The sequence below is a fragment of the Pseudophryne corroboree genome, chromosome 6 (genome assembly GCF_028390025.1).
Source record: "Pseudophryne corroboree isolate aPseCor3 chromosome 6, aPseCor3.hap2, whole genome shotgun sequence".
Classification (NCBI taxonomy): domain Eukaryota; kingdom Metazoa; phylum Chordata; class Amphibia; order Anura; family Myobatrachidae; genus Pseudophryne; species Pseudophryne corroboree.
Window position 1 is genome coordinate 490,756,203 of NC_086449.1, and position 19,945 is coordinate 490,776,147.

At 45.7% G+C, this 19,945-nt stretch overlaps 1 protein-coding gene across 5 annotated transcripts in view; it reads right to left on the reverse strand.

Moving 5' to 3' along the window:
* GXYLT1 (glucoside xylosyltransferase 1) overlaps nt 1-13,010 on the reverse strand; it is a 262,151-nt gene extending 249,141 nt beyond the window's left edge. For all 5 annotated transcript variants that reach the window (XM_063927318.1, XM_063927319.1, XM_063927321.1 and 2 more), the window contains exon 1: nt 12,623-13,010. In XM_063927318.1, the coding sequence (XP_063783388.1) occupies nt 12,623-12,789 (167 nt within the window). In that variant the 5' untranslated portion in view covers nt 12,790-13,010. The remainder of the gene's footprint in view (nt 1-12,622) is intronic.
* Nucleotides 13,011-19,945: the final 6,935 nt, after the last annotated feature.

Sequence of the window (19,945 nt, forward strand, 5' to 3'; positions counted from 1 at the left end):
TAGTTTTATTTTCAATTACCCCGTGGATTCTACTTGGAGAAGTGGACAGAGTCGGCATGTGAACATAGGTAAGTATGTGTGTGTTGGTATGCATGTATGTAATGAAGTTTTACTTTCACGGTGTGCGTGTACTGTTTTTATTTGGGTATTTTTTTTTGCAGCAGAACTACAGGTACCAGCGGGCCCATTTCCCCCCCGCATGCTGGCACTTGTGGTTCTCCAAGTAGCAGCCTGCGGGGAAGGGGACTTGTAGTTCTGCTACAAAAAACAATATTCTTTATTTTTGTCACTTGGCTATCAGCCCTCCATTCGCAGCCCTTGGATTGGGGGAGGGGGGGGGAACAGCCTCGGGCTTCACCCCTGGCCCTTGGGTGGCTGGAGGGGGGGGGGGGACCCCTTGATTTAAGGGTTCCTCACTCCTCCAGGGTACCCCGGCCAGGGGTGACTAGTTAGTGATTTAATGCCACGGCCGCAGGGACCGATATAAAAGTGTCCCCCGGCTGTGGCATTATCTCTCTGACTAGTGGAGCCCGGTGCTGGTGTTAAAAATACGGGGGACCCCTACGTTTTTTGTCCCCCGTATTTTTGGCACCAGGACCGGACGCAGAGCCCGGTGCTGGTTGTGAAAGTACGGGGATCCCCTGTCATTTTCCCCCCTGTATTTTTACAACCAGGACCGGCTCAAAGAGCCCGAGGCTGGTTATGCTTATGAGGGGGGACCCCACACATTTTTTTCCACGATTTTTTTACTCAGTTTTGTAACGTCCATGAATCCAGGACGCACACTATCGTCAATTGGTCAGTTTTTTGACAGCGGGACTGTCGAATCAGTTTTCTATTGAATATGTCGAATTCGGGTCCCGGCGGGAGGGTGTCTGACTGTCGAATTGTGTCGAATTTAAAAACGGTCGAATTCCAGCCGGAATTAGACAGCAATCGCATATACCCCTATGTGTGCTTACGATTTTGGCTTATGTGAGATGTCATTGACATGTGAGATGAACTATATAGTACACCGATCTAGCAAGGATTGACTTGCCTGCACAGTCTATCTTTTCTTGCGATGCCGAGCTGGCGGGACCGCGCATCGGGATCGCAAGGTGACTTTCACCTTGCGATCTGCACTAACTTTTCTTGCGATTTTGACTATATAGTCAAAATCTAAAGAAAATATCTCACCATTATGCTTAGGTAAAATCTAAATATTATATATTACAGGAAAGGGAAAAGAATTGGATTTACTTGGGTGCACTCCGTCCCTTTATTTCCATTACTGTTAAAATTGATTTTTATTAATTTAAAAGCAGGTATCAACAAAATACTCAATTCAACAGCCTGTATGGCTTACGATTTATATTTTCCTGTTTATTTTGTCTTTAGCCTATAATAGGCTGATTGAGCATAGTAAGAATTATTATGTATTATTATTTTACCCCCACCCCGCTTCATATTGATCAACTTTTTCCTTGTCCCATAGGCATTACTACCCCTCCCCATACGCAGATCACAGCGGGGGATGTGTTAGGGGAGACTGATTATCAGCTATCCTGTGATGACTCTGGCAGCGCTGGCTTCCCTGGAGGCTGCTGCTCTCTGCTGCCTCTGGCTCTATACACAAGGGGCAGCGCCGGCTTTCCCGACGGCTGCTGCTTTCTGCTGGCCACGGTGATCGGGACAAATTGGGGCGGAGCAGCAGGTGCGGAGGGGCCACGAGGGCCCTTTGAGATTGGTGGCTGCAGGAAGATTATCTTCCCACAGTCACTCAGTGGGTGTTTTTGACTGGTTGCATTAGATATGACTATATCACGTAAAGCCCAGCCTGTTGTGGTCACATCAGATGCGACCAGGCCAGGCAAGTGGTTAATGGTCACAGAGATTACAGTGCATCCTGCACTTTCATATACACGCAATAAGTAACAAAACATTTACGGTATACTACAAAGTCTCTCTAGAACTACATTCCTATATAATATGCCCTCCATTTACTCTCTCCGAGTTTGCTACATACACTACAAAAATGGTGTACAAATGTATGGTATTAAAAAAAAAAAAACACAAAGCTTATGAAATTTAGATTTTACTAAAGAAAAAAGATAAATAGAGCTATAAGACATATGTGGGGATTTATCAAATTATACTGCAGTTTCAAATCTTTTTTTCCCCATGTACCTGGGCTCACGATGTAAACCTTATTACTGAATAAGTCATTATCGACCATTAAACGTAGGCTGCATATACACAATGTAAAAAATAAGATTTTACTCACCGGTAAATCTATTTCTCGTAGTCCGTAGTGGATGCTGGGAACTCCGTAAGGACCATGGGGAATAGCGGCTCCGCAGGAAACTGGGCACAACTAAGAAAGATTTAGGACTACCTGGTGTGCACTGGCTCCTCCCTCTATGCCCCTCCTCCAGACCTCAGTTAGGAAACTGTGCCCGGAAGAGCTGACACAATAAGGAAAGGATTTTGGAATCCCGGGTAAGACTCATACCAGCCACACCAATCATACCGTACAACTCGTGATACTATACCCAGTTAACAGTATGAATAACAACTGAGCCTCACGAACAGATGGCTCATAACAATAACCCTTTAGTTAGGCAATAACTATATACAAGTATTGCAGACAATCCGCACTTGGGATGGGCGCCCAGCATCCACTACGGACTACGAGAAATAGATTTACCGGTGAGTAAAATCTTATTTTCTCCGACGTCCTAGTGGATGCTAGGAACTCCGTAAGGACCATGGGGATTATACCAAAGCTCCCAAACGGGCGGGAGAGTGCGGATGACTCTGCAGCACTGAATGAGCAAACTCAAGGTCCTCCTCAGCCAGGGTATCAAACTTGTAGAATTTAGCAAATGTGTTTGAACCCTACCAAGTAGCAGCTCGGCAAAGTTGTAAAGCCGAGACCCCTCGGGCAGCCGCCCAAGAAGAGCCCACTTTCCTCGTGGAATGGGCTTTTACAGATTTAGGATGCGGCAGTCCAGCCGCAGAATGTGCAAGTTGAATCGTACTACAGATCCAGCGAGCAATAGACTACTTTGAAGCAAGGAGCACCCAGCTTGTTGGGCGCATACAGGATAAATAGCGAGTCAGTTTTTCTGACTCCAGCCGTCCAGGAAACATAGATTTTCAGGGCTCTGACTACGTCCAGCAACTTGGAATCCTCCAAGTCCTTAGTAGCCGCAGGCACCACAATAGGTTGGTTCAAATGAAAAGCTGATACCACCTTAGGAAGAAATTGGGGACGAGTCCTCAATTCCGCCCTATCCATATGGAAAATCAGATAAGGGCTTTTACATGACAAAGCCGCCAATTCTGACACACGCCTGGCCGAAGCCAAGGCCAACAGCATGACCACTTTCCACGTGAGATATTTTAGTTCCACGGTTTTAAGTGGCTCAAACCAATGTGACTTAAGGAAATTCAACACCACGTTGAGATCCCAAGGTGCCACTGGAGGCACAAAAGGGGGATGAACATGCAGCACTCCTTTAACAAACGTCTGAACTTCAGGCAGTGAAGCCAGTTCTTTTTGGAAGAAAATCGACAGAGCCGAAATCTGGACCTTAATGGAACCCAATTTTAGGCCCATATTCACCCCTGACTGTAGGAAGTGCAGAAATCGACCCAGCTGAAATTCCTCCGTTGGGGCCCTTCTGGCCTCACACCACGCAACATATTTTCGCCATATGCGGTGATAATGGTTTGCGGTCACCTCCTTCCTAGCTTTAATCAGCGTAGGGATGACTTCCTCCGGAATGCCCTTTTCCTTCAGGATCCGGCATTCAACCGCCATGCCATCAAACGCAGCCGCGGTAAGTCTTGGAACAGACAGGGTCCCTGCAGCAGCAGGTCCTGTCTGAGCGGCAGAGGCCATGGGTCCTCTGAGATCATTTCTTGAAGTTCTGGGTACCAAGCTCTTCTTGGCCAATCCGGAACCACAAGTATAGTTCTTACTCCTCTCCTTCTTATTATTCTCAGTACCTTGGGTATGAGAGGCAGAGGAGGGAACACATAAACCGACTGGTACACCCACGGTGTCACTAGAGCGTCCACAGCTATCGCCTGAGGGTCCCTAGACCTGGCGCAATATTTTTTTAGCTTTTTGTTGAGGCGGGACGCCATCATGTCCACCTGTGGCCGTTCCCAGCGATTTACAATCAGCTTGAAGACTTCTCCCGAGTGGAGGTCGTGCCTGCTGAGGAAGTCTGCTTCCCAGTTGTCCACTCCCGGAATGAACACTGCTGACAGTGCTATCACGTGATTTTCCGCCCATCGGAGAATCCTTGTGGCTTCTGCCATCGCCATCCTGCTTCTTGTGCCGCCCTGTCGGTTTACATGGGCGACCGCCGTGATGTTGTCTGACTGGATCAGCACCGGCTGGTGTTGAAGCAGGGGTCTTGCCTGACTTAGGGCATTGTAAATGGCCCTTAGTTCCAGAATATTTATGTGTAGGGAAGTCTCCTGACTTGTCCATAGTCCTTGGAAGTTTCTTCCCTGTGTGACTGCCCCCCAACCTCGAAGGCTGGCATCCGTGGTCACCAGGACCCAGTCCTGTATGCCGAATCTGCGGCCCTCTAGAAGATGAGCACTCTGCAGCCACCACAACAGCGACACCCTGGTCCCTGGAGACAGGGTTATCAGCCGATGCATCTGAAGATGCGATCCGGACCACTTGTCCAACAGATCCCACTGAAAGATCCTTGCATGGAACCTTCCGAAAGGAATTGCTTCGTAAGAAGCCACCATCTTTTCCAGGACTCGCGTGCAATGGTGCACCGACACCTGTTTTGGTTTTAGGAGGTCTCTGACTAGAGATGACAACTCCTGGGCCTTCTCCTCCGGGAGAAACACTTTTTTCTGTTCCGTGTCCAGAACCATCCCCAGGAACAGTAGACGCGTTGTAGGAACCAGCTGCGACTTTGGAAAATTCAGGATCCAGCCAGATCGTCCAAGTACGGGATAATTAAAACTCCCTTTTTTCGAAGGAGTATCATCATTTCGGCCATTACCTTGGTAAATACTCTCGGTGCCGTGGACAGACCAAACGGCAACGTCTGGAATTGGTAATGACAGTCTTGTACCACAAATCTGAGGTACTCCTGGTGAGGAGGGTAAATGGGGACATGCAGGTAAGCATCCTTGATGTCCAGTGATATCATGTAATCCCCCTCGTCCAGGCTTGCAATCACCGCCCTGAGTGATTCCATCTTGAACTTGAACTTTCTTATATAAGTGTTCAAGGATTTTAAATTTAAAATGGGTCTCACCGAACCGTCCGGTTTCGGTACCACAAACATTGTGGAATAGTAACCCCGTCCCTGTTGAAGGAGGGGTACCTTGATTATCACCTGCTGAGAAAACAGCTTGTGAATCGCCTCCAGCACTGCCTCCCTGTCCGGGGGAGTTGTCGGCAAGGCAGATTTGAGGAAACGGCGAGGGGGAGACGTCTCGAATTCCAGCTTGTACCCCTGAGATACTACTTGTAGAATCCAGGGATCCACCCGTGAGCGAGCCCACTGGTCGCTGAAGTTCTGGAGACGGGCCCCCACCGTACCTGGCTCCGCCTGTGGAGCCCCAGCGTCATGCGGTGGACTTAGAGGAAGCGGGGGGAGGACTTTTGTTCCTGGGAACTGGCTGTATGTTGCAGCTTTTTCCCTCTACCTCTGCCTCTGGGCAGAAAGGACGCGCCTCTAACCCGCTTGCCTTTCTGGGGCCGAAAGGACTGTACCTGATAATACGGTGCTTTCTTTGGCTGTGAGGGAACATGGGGTAAAAATGCTGACTTTCCAGCTGTCGCTGTGGAAACGAGGTCCGAGAGACCATCCCCAAACAACTCCTCACCCTTGTAAGGCAAAACTTCCATGTGCCTTTTAGAATCTGCATCTCCTGTCCACTGCCGAGTCCACAATCGTCTCCTGGCAGAAATGGACATTGCGTTTATTTTAGATGCCAGCCAGCAAATATCCCTCTGTGCATCTCTCATGTATAAGACAGCGTCTTTAATATGCTCTACGGTTAGCAATATAGTGTCCCTATCTAGGGTATCAATGTTTTCCGACAGGGAATCTGACCACGTAGCTGCAGCACTGCACATCCATGCTGAAGCAATAGCCGGTCTCAGTATAATTCCTGAGTGTGTATATACAGACTTCAGGATAGCCTCCTGCTTTCTATCCGCAGGTTCCTTTAGGGCGGCCGTGTCCGGAGACGGTAGTGCCACCTTTTTAGACAGACGTGTGAGCGCTTTATCCACCCTAGGGGATGTCTCCCAACGTGACCTGTCCTCTGGCGGGAAAGTGTACTACTAGAGGTTAGGTATATATATGAACTAAATAACCTACACTCCGCATCCAAGGAGTAGTACTTTCCAATTCCCTCAACCAGGAAACGGGTGACTGACACAACAGAATTGTCACTATAATTTGCGATAAACTGAATAACCAATTTATTTGGATAACATGCAATACCGATATATACGGCTATAAACTCTAGCGACAGTCACAATACAATATCATTATGAGTATTTTAACCCGAAAGTGAGCCACAGGTTGATGAGTTTATTATACTGCTCCGGTTTATGTCGTCCTTCACTTCAGAAGCGGGGACCTGTTTTACTAGAGAGAAAATATAATCATCCTAGATACAATTTTTACTAATATGCATTAGATTCCCAGAGTATCAATCATATAAATACTAACACCGATCCTACAACTAAATAAAAGATAACACCATATCTCTCTTCTGTTTATACACCTAGGAATTATCGGCTTAAGCAAGATATACCCGGTAATGATCAATACCGTAACTCAGTTCAACTGAAATGATGAATCTGGAAGTCAGGCTAGTCTTTAATGCTCACTAGTGTCTAGTGAAGCGATGACTTAGAAGTGTTGTCTCTTACTGAACACTGTATCCTATACCTAGGAATTAGCTTGTGCACTATTGAGCTCTTGAATGGTGCAAACCCGGGTTTGTTAGTGCAGTTCTGGTTGTCTGACTTTCCTGTATGCTGATATTCCCAGACCAAACTAGTGTAGCTATGTGATATCTTCTCAATATCCACAGTATTGCCAAATTCAGGTTACATAGAAGGTATATCCTTTTTACGGTGAGGTATGTACTCAGTACCCGGATACAATGACGTGTAGCTTATTCCTCCACTCTCTGACAGTCGGTTGTGTCGTTACTAGAGTCCTAATACTCTGGGCTAACTATGGTGCTTTAGCCGTGGGGTAACGGTATTTAGGCTCATTGGCTTCTTCTAACGACTCTCGGCTAAACCACACAGTTACTTGTAGCGGAGGTGAAGAGAAAATATAGTTACTCTCCTGTCTCTGTCAAATAGGGAATTAGAAATTATAACACTGCTTCCATTCTCTTAGATCATTAACTGAGAGTATGTCTTTAAATATATATATCTCCTCTATACACAGCACAGAATGTCTAAAGTCTGTCCAACGAGAGGCATATACTGGGTGTTATGAAATCCGGGATGATTACAATGCTCTTCAACAGTCCGGCAAATCTATGTTTAATATGCTGCAGTCTCTGACATAGAAGAAGCACATACTATTTGGGGTAATAACTAATTTGGAGAAAGAAGTATTTAGGTGCAGTGTTTACTATTGTTCTTTCTGCTGACAGCTGGTATAATATCATAGGTTATACCTTATTCTGTGGCCTCAGCTGCGCCTCCAGCTGTCACTCCGGCTGATCAACCCCTCCCATGGGGCTGGCTTTATTATATTGCGCACCTGATGCTGGGAGCTCCGGTCAGGTCCGCCTCCCGCTGTCACTCTGGAAGACCGCGCCCACGCTGGTGTCCTCCTTGCGGCCGAGAAGCGCCGCCTCTCTCTCTCTGCCCACCGGCTCCACCGATGTCACTTGTGCCGGCCACCCACGATCCTTCCAATACAGGTGCGTCTATGTATATCTATATCAGCCGCCGGAGCCGGGAAAACACTGCCGCCGTGTCTCTCTCACCTCCTCGTCACCCGCACACTACGCAGCTCTCTCCCCCGGGGCCGTTGTAACTGTCTGGCCGCGTGTCCGTTCTCTCCTCTCGTGCTGCTGCTCGTGGCGCTGGGGAAGTCATTGCCCTCAATCTGCTGAGTGTCCAGCTCCAAACCCCCTCCATGAGGGGAATGCTTTATTAATTATAATGACTTCTGTACGGATTTCACTGCTTTCCCTCTAGGAGGGATCCCACCACCATTGTCTTTCCTTCAGCCAGTTACAATCTCTTATCCCCATATACCTATATTTTTAACTGTACTTATTTACATTTTAGGGTATTACAAAAGGGTACGCCATTAGTAACTTTTTTGAAATTACCAGTTTTTTATCGCTTCTTCACACACTTCATTTCATTCATCAGATGGGGGAAACACCACTGGTAGCTTTTTCTCCCCAAACATAATACCCTTTTTTGTGGTACCTGGGGTAATATCAGAAATGTGCAACACATTTTTCATTGCCGTAATCATATAACGAATGGCTCTATTGGAATGTACACTAGTCTCATCGTCGTCGACACTGGAGTCAGTATCCGTGTCGACATCTGTCTGCCATCTAAGGTAGTGGGCGTTTTAGAGCCCCTGATGGCTTTTGAGACGCCTGGGCAGGCACGGGCTGAGCAGCCGGCTGTCCCACATCTGCTATGTCGTCAAACCTTTTATTTAAGGAGTTGACACTGTCGCGTAATTCCTTCCACATGTCCATCCATTCAGGTGTCGACCCCGCAGGGGGTGACATCACATTTATCGGCACCTGCTCCGCCTCCACATAAGCCTCCTCATCAAACATGTCGACATAGCCGTACCGACACACCGCACACACACAGGGAATGCTCTGAGGACAGGACCCCACAAAGTCCTTTGGGGAGACAGAGAGAGAGTATGCCAGCACACACCAGAGCGCTATATAATGCAGGGATTCACACTACACAGTGATTTTTCCCCTATAGCTGCTATTACACAGATTGCGCCTAAATTTAGTGCCCCCCTTCTCTTTTTTACCCTATGGAGTCTGGAAACTGCAGGGGAGCGCCTGGGGAGCGACCTTCCAGCGGAGCTGTGAGGGAAAATGGCGCCAGTGTGCTGAGGGAGATAGCTCCGCCCCTTTTTCGGCTGACTTCTCCCGCTTTTTTATGGAAAGTTATGGCAGGGGATTTTACACATATATAGTCTTAATGACTATATTATGTGGTAATTTGCCAAGTACGGTACTCTTATTGCAGCCCAGGGCGCCCCCCCTCCAGCGCCCTGCACCCATCAGTGACCGGAGTGTGTGGTGTGCCTGGGGAGCAATGGCGCACAGCTGCAGTGCTGTGCGCTACCCTGATGAAGACCGAAGTCTTCTGCCGCCGATTTCCAGGACCATCTTCTTGCTTCTGGCTCTGCAAGGGGGACGGCGGCGCGGCTCCGGGACCGGACGACCGAGGCTGGGCCTGTGTTCGATCCCTCTGGAGCTAATGGTGTCCAGTAGCCTAGAAGCCCAAGCTAGCTGCAAGCAGGTAGGTTCGCTTCTCTCCCCTAAGTCCCACGTAGCAGTGAGTCTGTTGCCAGCAGATCTCACTGAAAATAAAAAACCTAATTTATACTTCCTTTTCTAGAAGCTCAGGAGAGCCCCTAGTGTGCATCCAGCTCGGCCGGGCACAATATTCTAACTGAGGTCTGGAGGAGGGGCATAGAGGGAGGAGCCAGTGCACACCAGGTAGTCCTAAATCTTTCTTAGTTGTGCCCAGTCTCCTGCGGAGCCGCTATTCCCCATGGTCCTTACGGAGTTCCCAGCATCCACTAGGACGTCAGAGAAACCAAGAATAGACGTGGGCTTACATAAACTGATAATTACTACACTAGGGGGCATATCGAATTAGCTGCGGATTGACAGCATGAAACTATTCAATTAGGCCCTGCATCCCCGCATGTAATGTAAATTTTTCCTCGCAGCTTCGAGAAAACGGTTTGCGTTAAATACAGCCTCTGGGGTTTATATGCAGGAAACTCATAGGTTCCCACTTTTAACATGGAAACTATGGGTTACCGCACGTTACCCACAGGGTAAATGCAGAATAATTGAATAGCTATAGGAGTTAAGGCCCATACACACGTGGAAATGTGCGCTGAGCGATCTAGCACAAACCGCTCAGCACACAGCGCGATGTGTGCTGAGGGTGGGGGGAAGCTCACTTCACACAGTGGTGAAGTGAGCGATCTAACAAGACTGTGCCCGCATGCAGGCCAATCTAGTACTGGCGATAGCGATGCGCGGCCAAGATCCCAGCTTAATTTCTAAGCAATCTAGTCAGATTGCTTAGAAATTAGGCACGGACCTCTCCACGTGTACCCCCCTTTAGACCCAGAACTAACCCTGTGGCCTACTTGGATAAGCCCCTTAATGTTCATCTCTTTTTACGGTTCGGCAGAAATACATAGAAATGGTTACAAAGAAGTAACCAATACATTGGCTAAATATAACTGAAAAAAATAAAATCTAAATTTACTAAACACACTACAAGTCAAAGATCATAAGAGACTTTATTAATCAATCTATATACAATTTACATTACTGAAACTACAGGATGTTGTGTAAACAACCCACAAAATAACAAGTTATGAAATATAATGTCATGGAGAGATCACGTAATAGCATTGTGGCAATTACTGTATGCAGGTAGATGCCTGCTAATTAATTTGTTGCAGATTCAAAGAAAAGTGTGGATTTCGTTTTGCCAGGAATGTATGCAGATTAAATCCCAGCTAAAATCTGTGTGATAGAAAGAACATGCATTGGCAAGATGGTAATGTAACATTAGCCTAACTTTGAATGTAGATAACCTTATACTAGTAAATGTGGAAGATCACTGCAAATAATGTGCACTCCCTACATACAAATTTGTATAAACTAACCAAATATCTAGAGTGTAGTCTCGATATGTACAGTATATTAAACAATCTGATACTAATAACCTGATGAAATTAACCTAGGAACAGCAGTGATTGACATGAAGGGGCTTATATAATTAATTGCCAGATACAGCACTGCTGAGAGTATCAAGTCAGATGGTTGACAGGCAACATGTTGACATCCTCAGAATGTCGACATCTGAAATGTCAAGATTCTCAGAATGTTAATAGTTTGGGTTAGGCTGTGTGCATTATGGGAGACTAAGCATTAGTGGGAGAGCTAAGGTTAGGGAAGGGATTATAGATGGATTAAAATACTCACCAAAACTGCTGTAAACATGAACGCCGTGACCAGAAGACGCCACTGGGGACGACTCTGCCACTGGGACCAGGTAAGTGACTGCTGAGTCACCATGGACATTAAGTTTACTTTCTATCATGTCAACAGCTGTGTCGGCATGTCAACATGGTCACTGTCGACATGCTAACCATGTCAACATTTTGACCATGTCGGCATATTCATATCAATCATATGAATGTCAAGCTAACATACCACACCCACTGCCGAGATTCCAGCAAGTCTGCCCGTATTTTTATACCACCAATTAATTCAAAGGCAAAACGGACCCGGTTGCCTTTTAACAAAGTGGTGCTTTAAACATACAGGCAGACTCACCGGAATCTTGCAGGTTATGGGGAGTATGCAATTCATCGCGGGCTGTTTCCTCTTTCATTACGACCATTCATTTTCATCCTCTCTTATGGGCTAAAGTGCATGGTCAAAAACAGATCAATTTTCGACAGCGCAGGGGCCGAAAACACATGGATGAGCATAGTTTCCGTTCATCCATGTGTTTTTCGACATGTCGGAATTTTCGACAGGGTGGAAAAAACGTCTCTTCAATTGAACTTTGAAGTATCGAAAAGTGACGATTAAAGATGGCACTTTCCGCCCTGTCGGAGACTCCGACACTAATTGAATACTTCCCTTAATACATAAATCCCAAACTGTAGGTATTCAAGAGATTTTTACCATTAACTTGTCCCTAGATACTGATTATCATAATTAGGTTAAGTAGGGTTCAACTACTGTATATAATTGAAACAGCAGATGTGAATGTTAAGAGCACCCTTTCTTTAAAAAGATAAAATGACCTTGCACACATTCCTTATACTTTTCTCACTCTTTTTAATATATTTTGCTGCTTTTTTAATGCATAAAGATTATAATATGATACTCTGTTGCCGTATACACTTCTCAGTGTGTGCAGTTTGCTCCTACTCCCTTCGGCTTCCCCGCAGCTCCCCTTCATCCCAGACTCTTCCACACTCTCCAGTGCACATTTTAATAAAAATTAAAAAAAATCTCAATTGTCATCAGCACTTATATAGATTTAATCATATTCTCCCTTGTTCTGTGCTGCGCATGCGCAACATGAAAAGCAGCAGACAAGTTGAGTGATACGGCTGCACAGGTGAAAGTTACCACTTCCTGAAAAACTGTTTTCCCAAAAGCACCAGGTTTTCGGAACTGATAATGAACTGTGAAAAAACTGAAAACTAAAACTTCTAATTGCACATTTCCTTCATACTGACTTATGCCCCGAACACCGGCAATACACACTGGAAGTCCATCCCAAACGCTGCGCCCGCACATCCCTGGTACTGGCTGCGTGTTATGTGGGTGCGGGGGAGGTTACCTTTGCTGCTGCCGTCCCGGCTCTGCCCGCCACACTCGCGAGGAGGAGGCTGCTGGGGGCCCCTGTGCCTCGGTGTCGTCGCCGCCTCTCTGCGTGAGACCGTACAGCAGCGAGCAAAAGCCACAGACCAAGCACACGAGCACCAGCCGTGACACCGGCCGCCTCATTACACAATGCCCCAACACGGGGCCAGCTTTCTGGGCTTACGCTGCTACAGAACCGCTTCCTTCCGGGGTGACACTTCAGGCAGTGGATCCGGGGGCGCGGTTGAAAAACTGGTGGAGGCGGAGACGTGAATTAAAACAGAATGAAACGGGACTGAGCTCCTGCTATGGCATGTCATTCTGCAGGGGGGAGCAGCGTGCGTGTGGCTGAGTGACGCGGTAGGGCGGGATTCTGTCTGGAGTCTGGACCGAACGTACACATTTTTGTATGTTGTCGCTGGCGGCTGGAGATGAATATGGATGGCAATGAATACTGTCAGCGTAAGATCTTGGTAAAAGTGGTAATATAGTAAACTTTTACCATCTCACTATATGGTAACAGATTAGTATACTACTCCATGTTCAGAACTTTAGCCCAAATTTTATTATGGTTGGTTCTAAATCCAAGTTGGGTATGGGACCTCTGACGTCACCAGGGGAGGAGCCACAGCCAAACAGGGTACCCAAAATGTACGCTCGCCACGCTTTGGGCTCGATGGCTCGTTCCGCTTCGCTCGCCACCGGGTTACTAAAGGTAGTAGTTGGCGTGGATAGCAGACCCTTCAACATGACCCACCCCACTAGCAGGGGTGTATCTAGGGGTCTGAGCGCCCCAGGCAAAGTAAAGGACTGGCGCCCCACACCCGCCCATATTTGAAATATCGAAGGCGCATGTGCCAAAAAGGGGGCGTGGCCACTCAATAGTACTCAAATACAAATTACACCACTCCGTAGCATTCCTTACTAACATTACACAGCACAGTTATGTCCGTTGTTTCACGTTACGCTACACAGTAGCACCGCTTATACACATTATGCCATACAGTAGGGCCTATAATAGATAGATATATATATATATATATATATATATATATATATCTATCTCCAAAAAATGCTAACCCAGTATACCATAATATATATCCATTCCAATAAGAAAAGGTGCACTCACCAGGGACTTTTCAGCAGGTTTTATTTACTCACATCACCAATGCAGACAAAACTTAACGTAACCTTTCTCAAGACATCCCAGCAGTAGAAGAGACACACACACATATATTATATATAGTGGTCATAGTGTAAATTGTGAAGTGGGGGTATGGAAAAGTGAGGTTGTACTCAGGGAAAATGAGTTGTGGCCACTCAAAAGGGGGCATGTCCTTAAGTGTAGTGTATCACATCATGTACCCCTTATACACATTATGCACCACAATAGTAGGACCCCTTATACCATCTAGTACTAGTGCCCCTTACACATTATGCCACACTGCATGAGCCAAAATTCACATTATGCAACACGGAATGAGCCAAAATTCACATTATGTAACACGGAATGAGCCAAAATTCACATTATGCAACATGGGGGTAAATTTACTAAGGTGGGAGTTCTATTTAAGATGGGATGTTGCCCATAGCAACCAATCAGCTTCTACTTCTCATTTACCTAGCATCTTCTAGAAGATAATACCTGGAATCTGATTGGTTGCTATCTTAAATAGAACTCCCATCTTAGTAAATTTACCACATGGTATGAGCCAAAATTCCCATTATGCAACACAGACTGAGCCAAAATTCACATTACCCCACACAGAATGAGCCAAAATTCACATTACCCCACACAGTATGAGCCAAAATTCACATTACCCCCCAAAATTCACATTTCCGCACACAGTATGATCCAAAATTCACATCGCCCCACACAGTATGAGCCAAAACTCACATTACCCCCCAAAATTCACATTTCCACACACAGTATGATCCAAAATTCACATTACCCCACACAGTATGATTCAAAATTCACATTACCCTACACAGTATGATCCAAAATTCAGGGACAGGGAGAGTGACAGTAGGGACATAGTTACAGGGAGAGTGACAGCAGGGACAGTGACATAACAGGGACAGACAGAGTGACAGCAGGGACAGGGAGAGTGACAGCAGGGACAGGGAGAGTGACAGCAGGGACAGAGAGAGAGTGACAGCAGGGACAGAGAGAGAGTGACAGCAGGGACAGAGAGAGAGTGACAGCAGGGACAGTACCTGAGCAGCTGATGGGGCTGTGGTCGGCGGCGGTGCAGAGGCTGAAGTCAGCGGCAGTGAGGAGAAGGCCCTGGGCAGTGGTGGTGACCAGGAGAAGGCCCTGGATGGCGTAGCGGAGGATGACATGGGCGGCAGCGGTGAAGAGGAGGAAGCCCAGGGCAGCGGCTGTGTGGAGATGGCCTTCGGTTCCTATGACCGTGGCGTCACCATTTGAAATCTATTCCAGTGTATACCGGCCCACTTTGAGCATTATATATATATATATATATATATATATATATATATACACACACACACACACACACACACACAATATTCCCCAGCACTCCAGGATCCCCTTAGGGTAACGTGTTCCAGGCCACTCCTAGGGGGTATGTGCCCCAAAATATGCAGGCAGGAATGAACAGGCAGAACTCGTAGACTCCTAAATAGTAAAATATCCCAACAGGGTGGTTTCATTAATCTACATTTTGGGGATGGTCTTCCTTTCAGGTCCTGAAGAAGGGGAAATCACCCCCGAAACATAAATTAATAAACGCACCCTCTTGGGACATTTCACTATTTTCAAGTCTCTGAGTGCCACTAAATAATCGCAGGGTGGTGGCGGCACTCTTCAGACTTGCACAGTGTCCGTGGTATATCCCCGAAACATGACGGCCTAATGGTCAATAAACGGACACTGCCTTAAGGACCCTGTGCAAGTCTGATGAGTGCCGCCACCACCCTGCGATTATATATATATGTATATATATATATATACACAGCAAAACGAGGCGGCACTCGAAGTCGGTGTAACCAAATATAACGTGTATTAAGAATAAATGTCAACATTTCGGGGACCAACTCCCCATCTTCCCGAAACATTGACATTCATTCTTAATACATGTTATATTTGTTTACACTGACTCCAAGTGCCGCCTCGTTTTGCTGTCTATAGGAGGCGTGTGTCTTCTGTGGAGGGCACCGGAGCAAGCAAGTTCCTTGGTTGGATCAACTGAGTGCCGGCCCGCAGGTGTGTGTGTGTGTGTGTACACACACACACATATATACACACACACACATATATATATATATATATATATATATATATAAGTCAATGTCAAGTCCAGCACTCCAAGGGTTAATCTGCTAAATGCTCCGGTGCCCTGCTCATATAAACTCATGTACTGGAACAAAAATAAGCTGGCACTCTAAGAGACTTCACAAATACGCAGACACAGTTAAGTAGTCAACGTTTCAGGGTTTCTGCCCTTTTATCAAGACCAACTGTAACATACAATAAATAAAACATTTATACTTTACCCACACCTCGTGCACTTGCTTCCACGGTGCCCGCAGAGACCCGATGACGTCATTGGCACGCGCCGGCGACCCGGCATCAGAGGGGGGCGTGGAGTAACATTTAGTGACGTCCCATCACCATGGAAACCCGGACAGGCTACGGAAATATACACATGTAAAGGTGATTCAGCCGCAGCCAACAATAGATACAGCACAATATATAGCAGGAGACATATTAATAAGCTATGTTGTCAGTACATTATTGAGAACTGCATAATAAAGAAACAAACTGTCAGCCTATCTATAAGAATAATTGAAACTGTACCAGTCACTTACTCATATATATCCTATGACTACTATCTACTGATAATGTTATTTAGTAGATATTATGGAAAGGCAATCACAAGCTGATATAAAAGAGCTTATATAAAGAGGAACTACAGAAAGCTAGTATAAGATAATATCTCATTGAGTCCAAAGGGCTTGACGGACTGTAATGTATGGATCCACCAGGCTTCCTTTTGGAGTAGAATGCGCCCTCGATTTCCTCCCCTTGGGGATTCAGATACCCCATCAATGATTTTATAGCGTATTGATGAAATACTATGTTGCAGTTCCTTAAAATGACGGGCTACTGGTTGGTCTGAGCCCCGTCCTTCGGGCAGCTTTGGTCACCTTTCCTCCCCTCTGCTACACCTTCTATGAAGAAACCATTTTCTTCAGCTGTGCAGCAGTCCTTTCGGACCGCTAAGGCAAAAAAGTCCAAGACTCCTACCACTTTCTTTAGAGGTGGTCGTGCAAAATCCAAAAAGCCTGCACCCGCAGGCTCCCAGGACCAGAGACCTGCTTCGGGTTCCTCAAAATCCTCAGCATTACGGTGCACTGCAAAGCCTGGAGGACGGGCTGGTGGGTGCAAGACTTAGACGTTTCAAACACGTCTGGGTGTTGTCCGGCCTGGATCCCTGGGTACAGGATATTGTGTCATCACCGATTCTTCAAATCGGGCTTGCCAGCTTTGCTGACAGGGCTACCCTACAGGAAGTCATACTAAAATTGGAAAAGTCACTGGTCATTGTCCCAGTTCCACCTCATATGCAAAACAAGGGTTATTATTCAAACCTTTTCGTGGTACCAAAACCGGATGGTTCGGTTAGACCAATTTTGAACTTGAAATCGTTGAACCCGTACCTGAAGGTGTTCAAATTCAGAATGGAGTCTCTCAGAGCAGTGATTTCCAGTCTGGAGGAGGGAGAGTTCCTGGTGTCCCCGGATATCAAGGATGCGTACCTCCTCATTCCGATTTGGTTTCCGCACCAGGCTTATCTCAGATTTGTGCACAAAAGGGAAAGGGAAAGATTGGTCTTAAAGTGGCGCACTTAAACAATGATTGGATACATAAAATGTAACTTTTATTAGATTATTATTAAAAGGCCTGTAACTGTGAAATATTAAAACCAAAAACAACAACTGACAAAACAACGTGTGACATATATTGTTAAAAATACACAGTGTACCGTATGTGTCGTACTTCAAGTGTAAAGTAAATTTTATAGGTACTATGACCCCCAATACTATTGTGTGTGTTATCAGAATAAGTGCACAAGTGAATGAGAATTTTTTTGGGGAAATTTTCTATGCTGTCTTCCAATATAATCCCATGTTATATCATTTCATAAACACTTGTTGGATAACATGGTCTCCTATGGTGCCGAGTATAATATTCTGTGTTCAGGTGAGTTTCCAGTCACATGTGACCTAACAAACTGAATAAGAAAGCAATAGTGTAACAATCACCATGACACAGTGTCTAATGTAGCTGTCTGACACTCTCCAATGATTGTCTGCTGTTTATTGCCATCACTATACAGGATGAATACTTCCCCCTAATGCAAGGGTATATGATATTGGCAACACACATTATACAGTTGCAGACAATCAGTTGGAATATATTGCTGTTGGATTTACCACAGCTGGTGGAGTGTTATAGCACACTGAAATTTTGTAATAACAAATCAGTTTGTCTAATTTGTGCATCACAATATGGACAAATTATATATCCAACTATAAAATTTTGAATCATTACAAACCTAGGTGGTCATTCCGAGTTGTTCGCTCGTTGCCGATTTTCGCTATGCTGCGATTTGTTACTAAATGCGCATGCGCTTAGTTATTTAACTAAAAACTTAGTAGATTTGCTGTGGATCCTGCAGCGCTTTTCAGTCGCACTGCTGATCGGTGAGTGATTGACAGGAAAGGGGCGTTTCTGGGTGGTAACTGAGCGTTTTCCGGGAGTGTGCTATAAAACGCAGGCGTGTCAGGTAAAAACGCGGGAGTGTCTGGAGAAACGGGGGAGTGGCTGGCCAAACTCAGGGCGTTTGTGACGTCAAACCAGGAACTAAACGGACCGAGCTGATCGCAATCTAGGAGTAGGTCTGGAGCTACTCAGAAACTGCAAGAAAATATTTAGTAGCACTTCTGCTACTCTTTTGTTCGCTATTCTGCTAAGCTAAGATACACTCCCAGAGGGCGGCGGCCTAGCGTTTGCAATGCTGCTAAAAGCAGCTAGCGAGCGAACAACTCGGAATGTCCACCCTAGTCCGTTGTTAATAGAATCACTTACTTAGTAGATCATGTGGGGAGGTCAAGTCAGTGTGCCCCACTCACTTAACTACAGTGCCAGTATAGTGGATCCCCTCCAGCATTCTAGCCTAGCAATTATTTAAGTAATAGAAAGAAATACAGCTCCAAGATATATTGAACAATTGGTGATTTAAAGCTAACGAATATAAGTGACATTATAACATAGAATTGCCACGTGAATAGACGGACTGCATCAGCAGCAATTTGATATCTGTATAGCTGAGCGATCCATACTGCCACGAGCAGCAGCTCATATTATTGCATCTTGTGATTGCACAAGAACCATAGTTGACACTACAACACACATTTGCTGCAGGAATAAGCAGATTGTGCCACTGGTAATCATGTATTTGATAACTGTCACAATATTTAACAGCATAGTGCTTTTCACCAATAATGCTGACAGTAATGACTGAGAGCACTTACTAATATTAATACCTCAAAAGAGGGGAAACACCAGCCAGTAGTTTCACCAGACGGAAGTGACGATCGCTCCACAGTGTCCAATATATGAGACCATACTTTACCCTGGGCTGTACTTAGAGAGCCCAATTGTATTTATTTTGTTTGAAAAAGAATATTAGTCCAGTTTACACTCACAACCAGTCAACACAAGTTGATTTACAATATAACATTATACTCAGCACCATAGGAGACCAACAAGTGTTTATGAAATGAGATAACATGGGATTATATCGGAAGACAGCATAGAAACTTTCCCCAAAAAATTTCTCATTCCCTTGTGCACTTATTCTGATAACACACACAATAGTATGTGTATCTTTTTAATAATATAATATAATATATGTCCAACTTTGTCTTGTCAGTTGTTGTTTTTGTTTTTAATATTTCTCTGACGTCCTAGTGGATGCTGGGAACTCCGTAAGGACCATGGGGAATAGCGGCTCCGCAGGAGACTGGGCACAACTAAGAAAGATTTAGGACTACCTGGTGTGCACTGGCTCCTCCCTCTATGCCCCTCCTCCAGACCTCAGTTAGAATTTTGTGCCCGGCCGAGCTGGATGTACACTAGGGGCTCTCCTGAGCTTCTAGAAAAGAAAGTATAAATTATTTTTTTTATTTTCAGTGAGATCTGCTGGCAACAGACTCACTGCTACGAGGGACCGAGGGGAGAGAAGCGAACCTACCTGCTTGCAGCTAG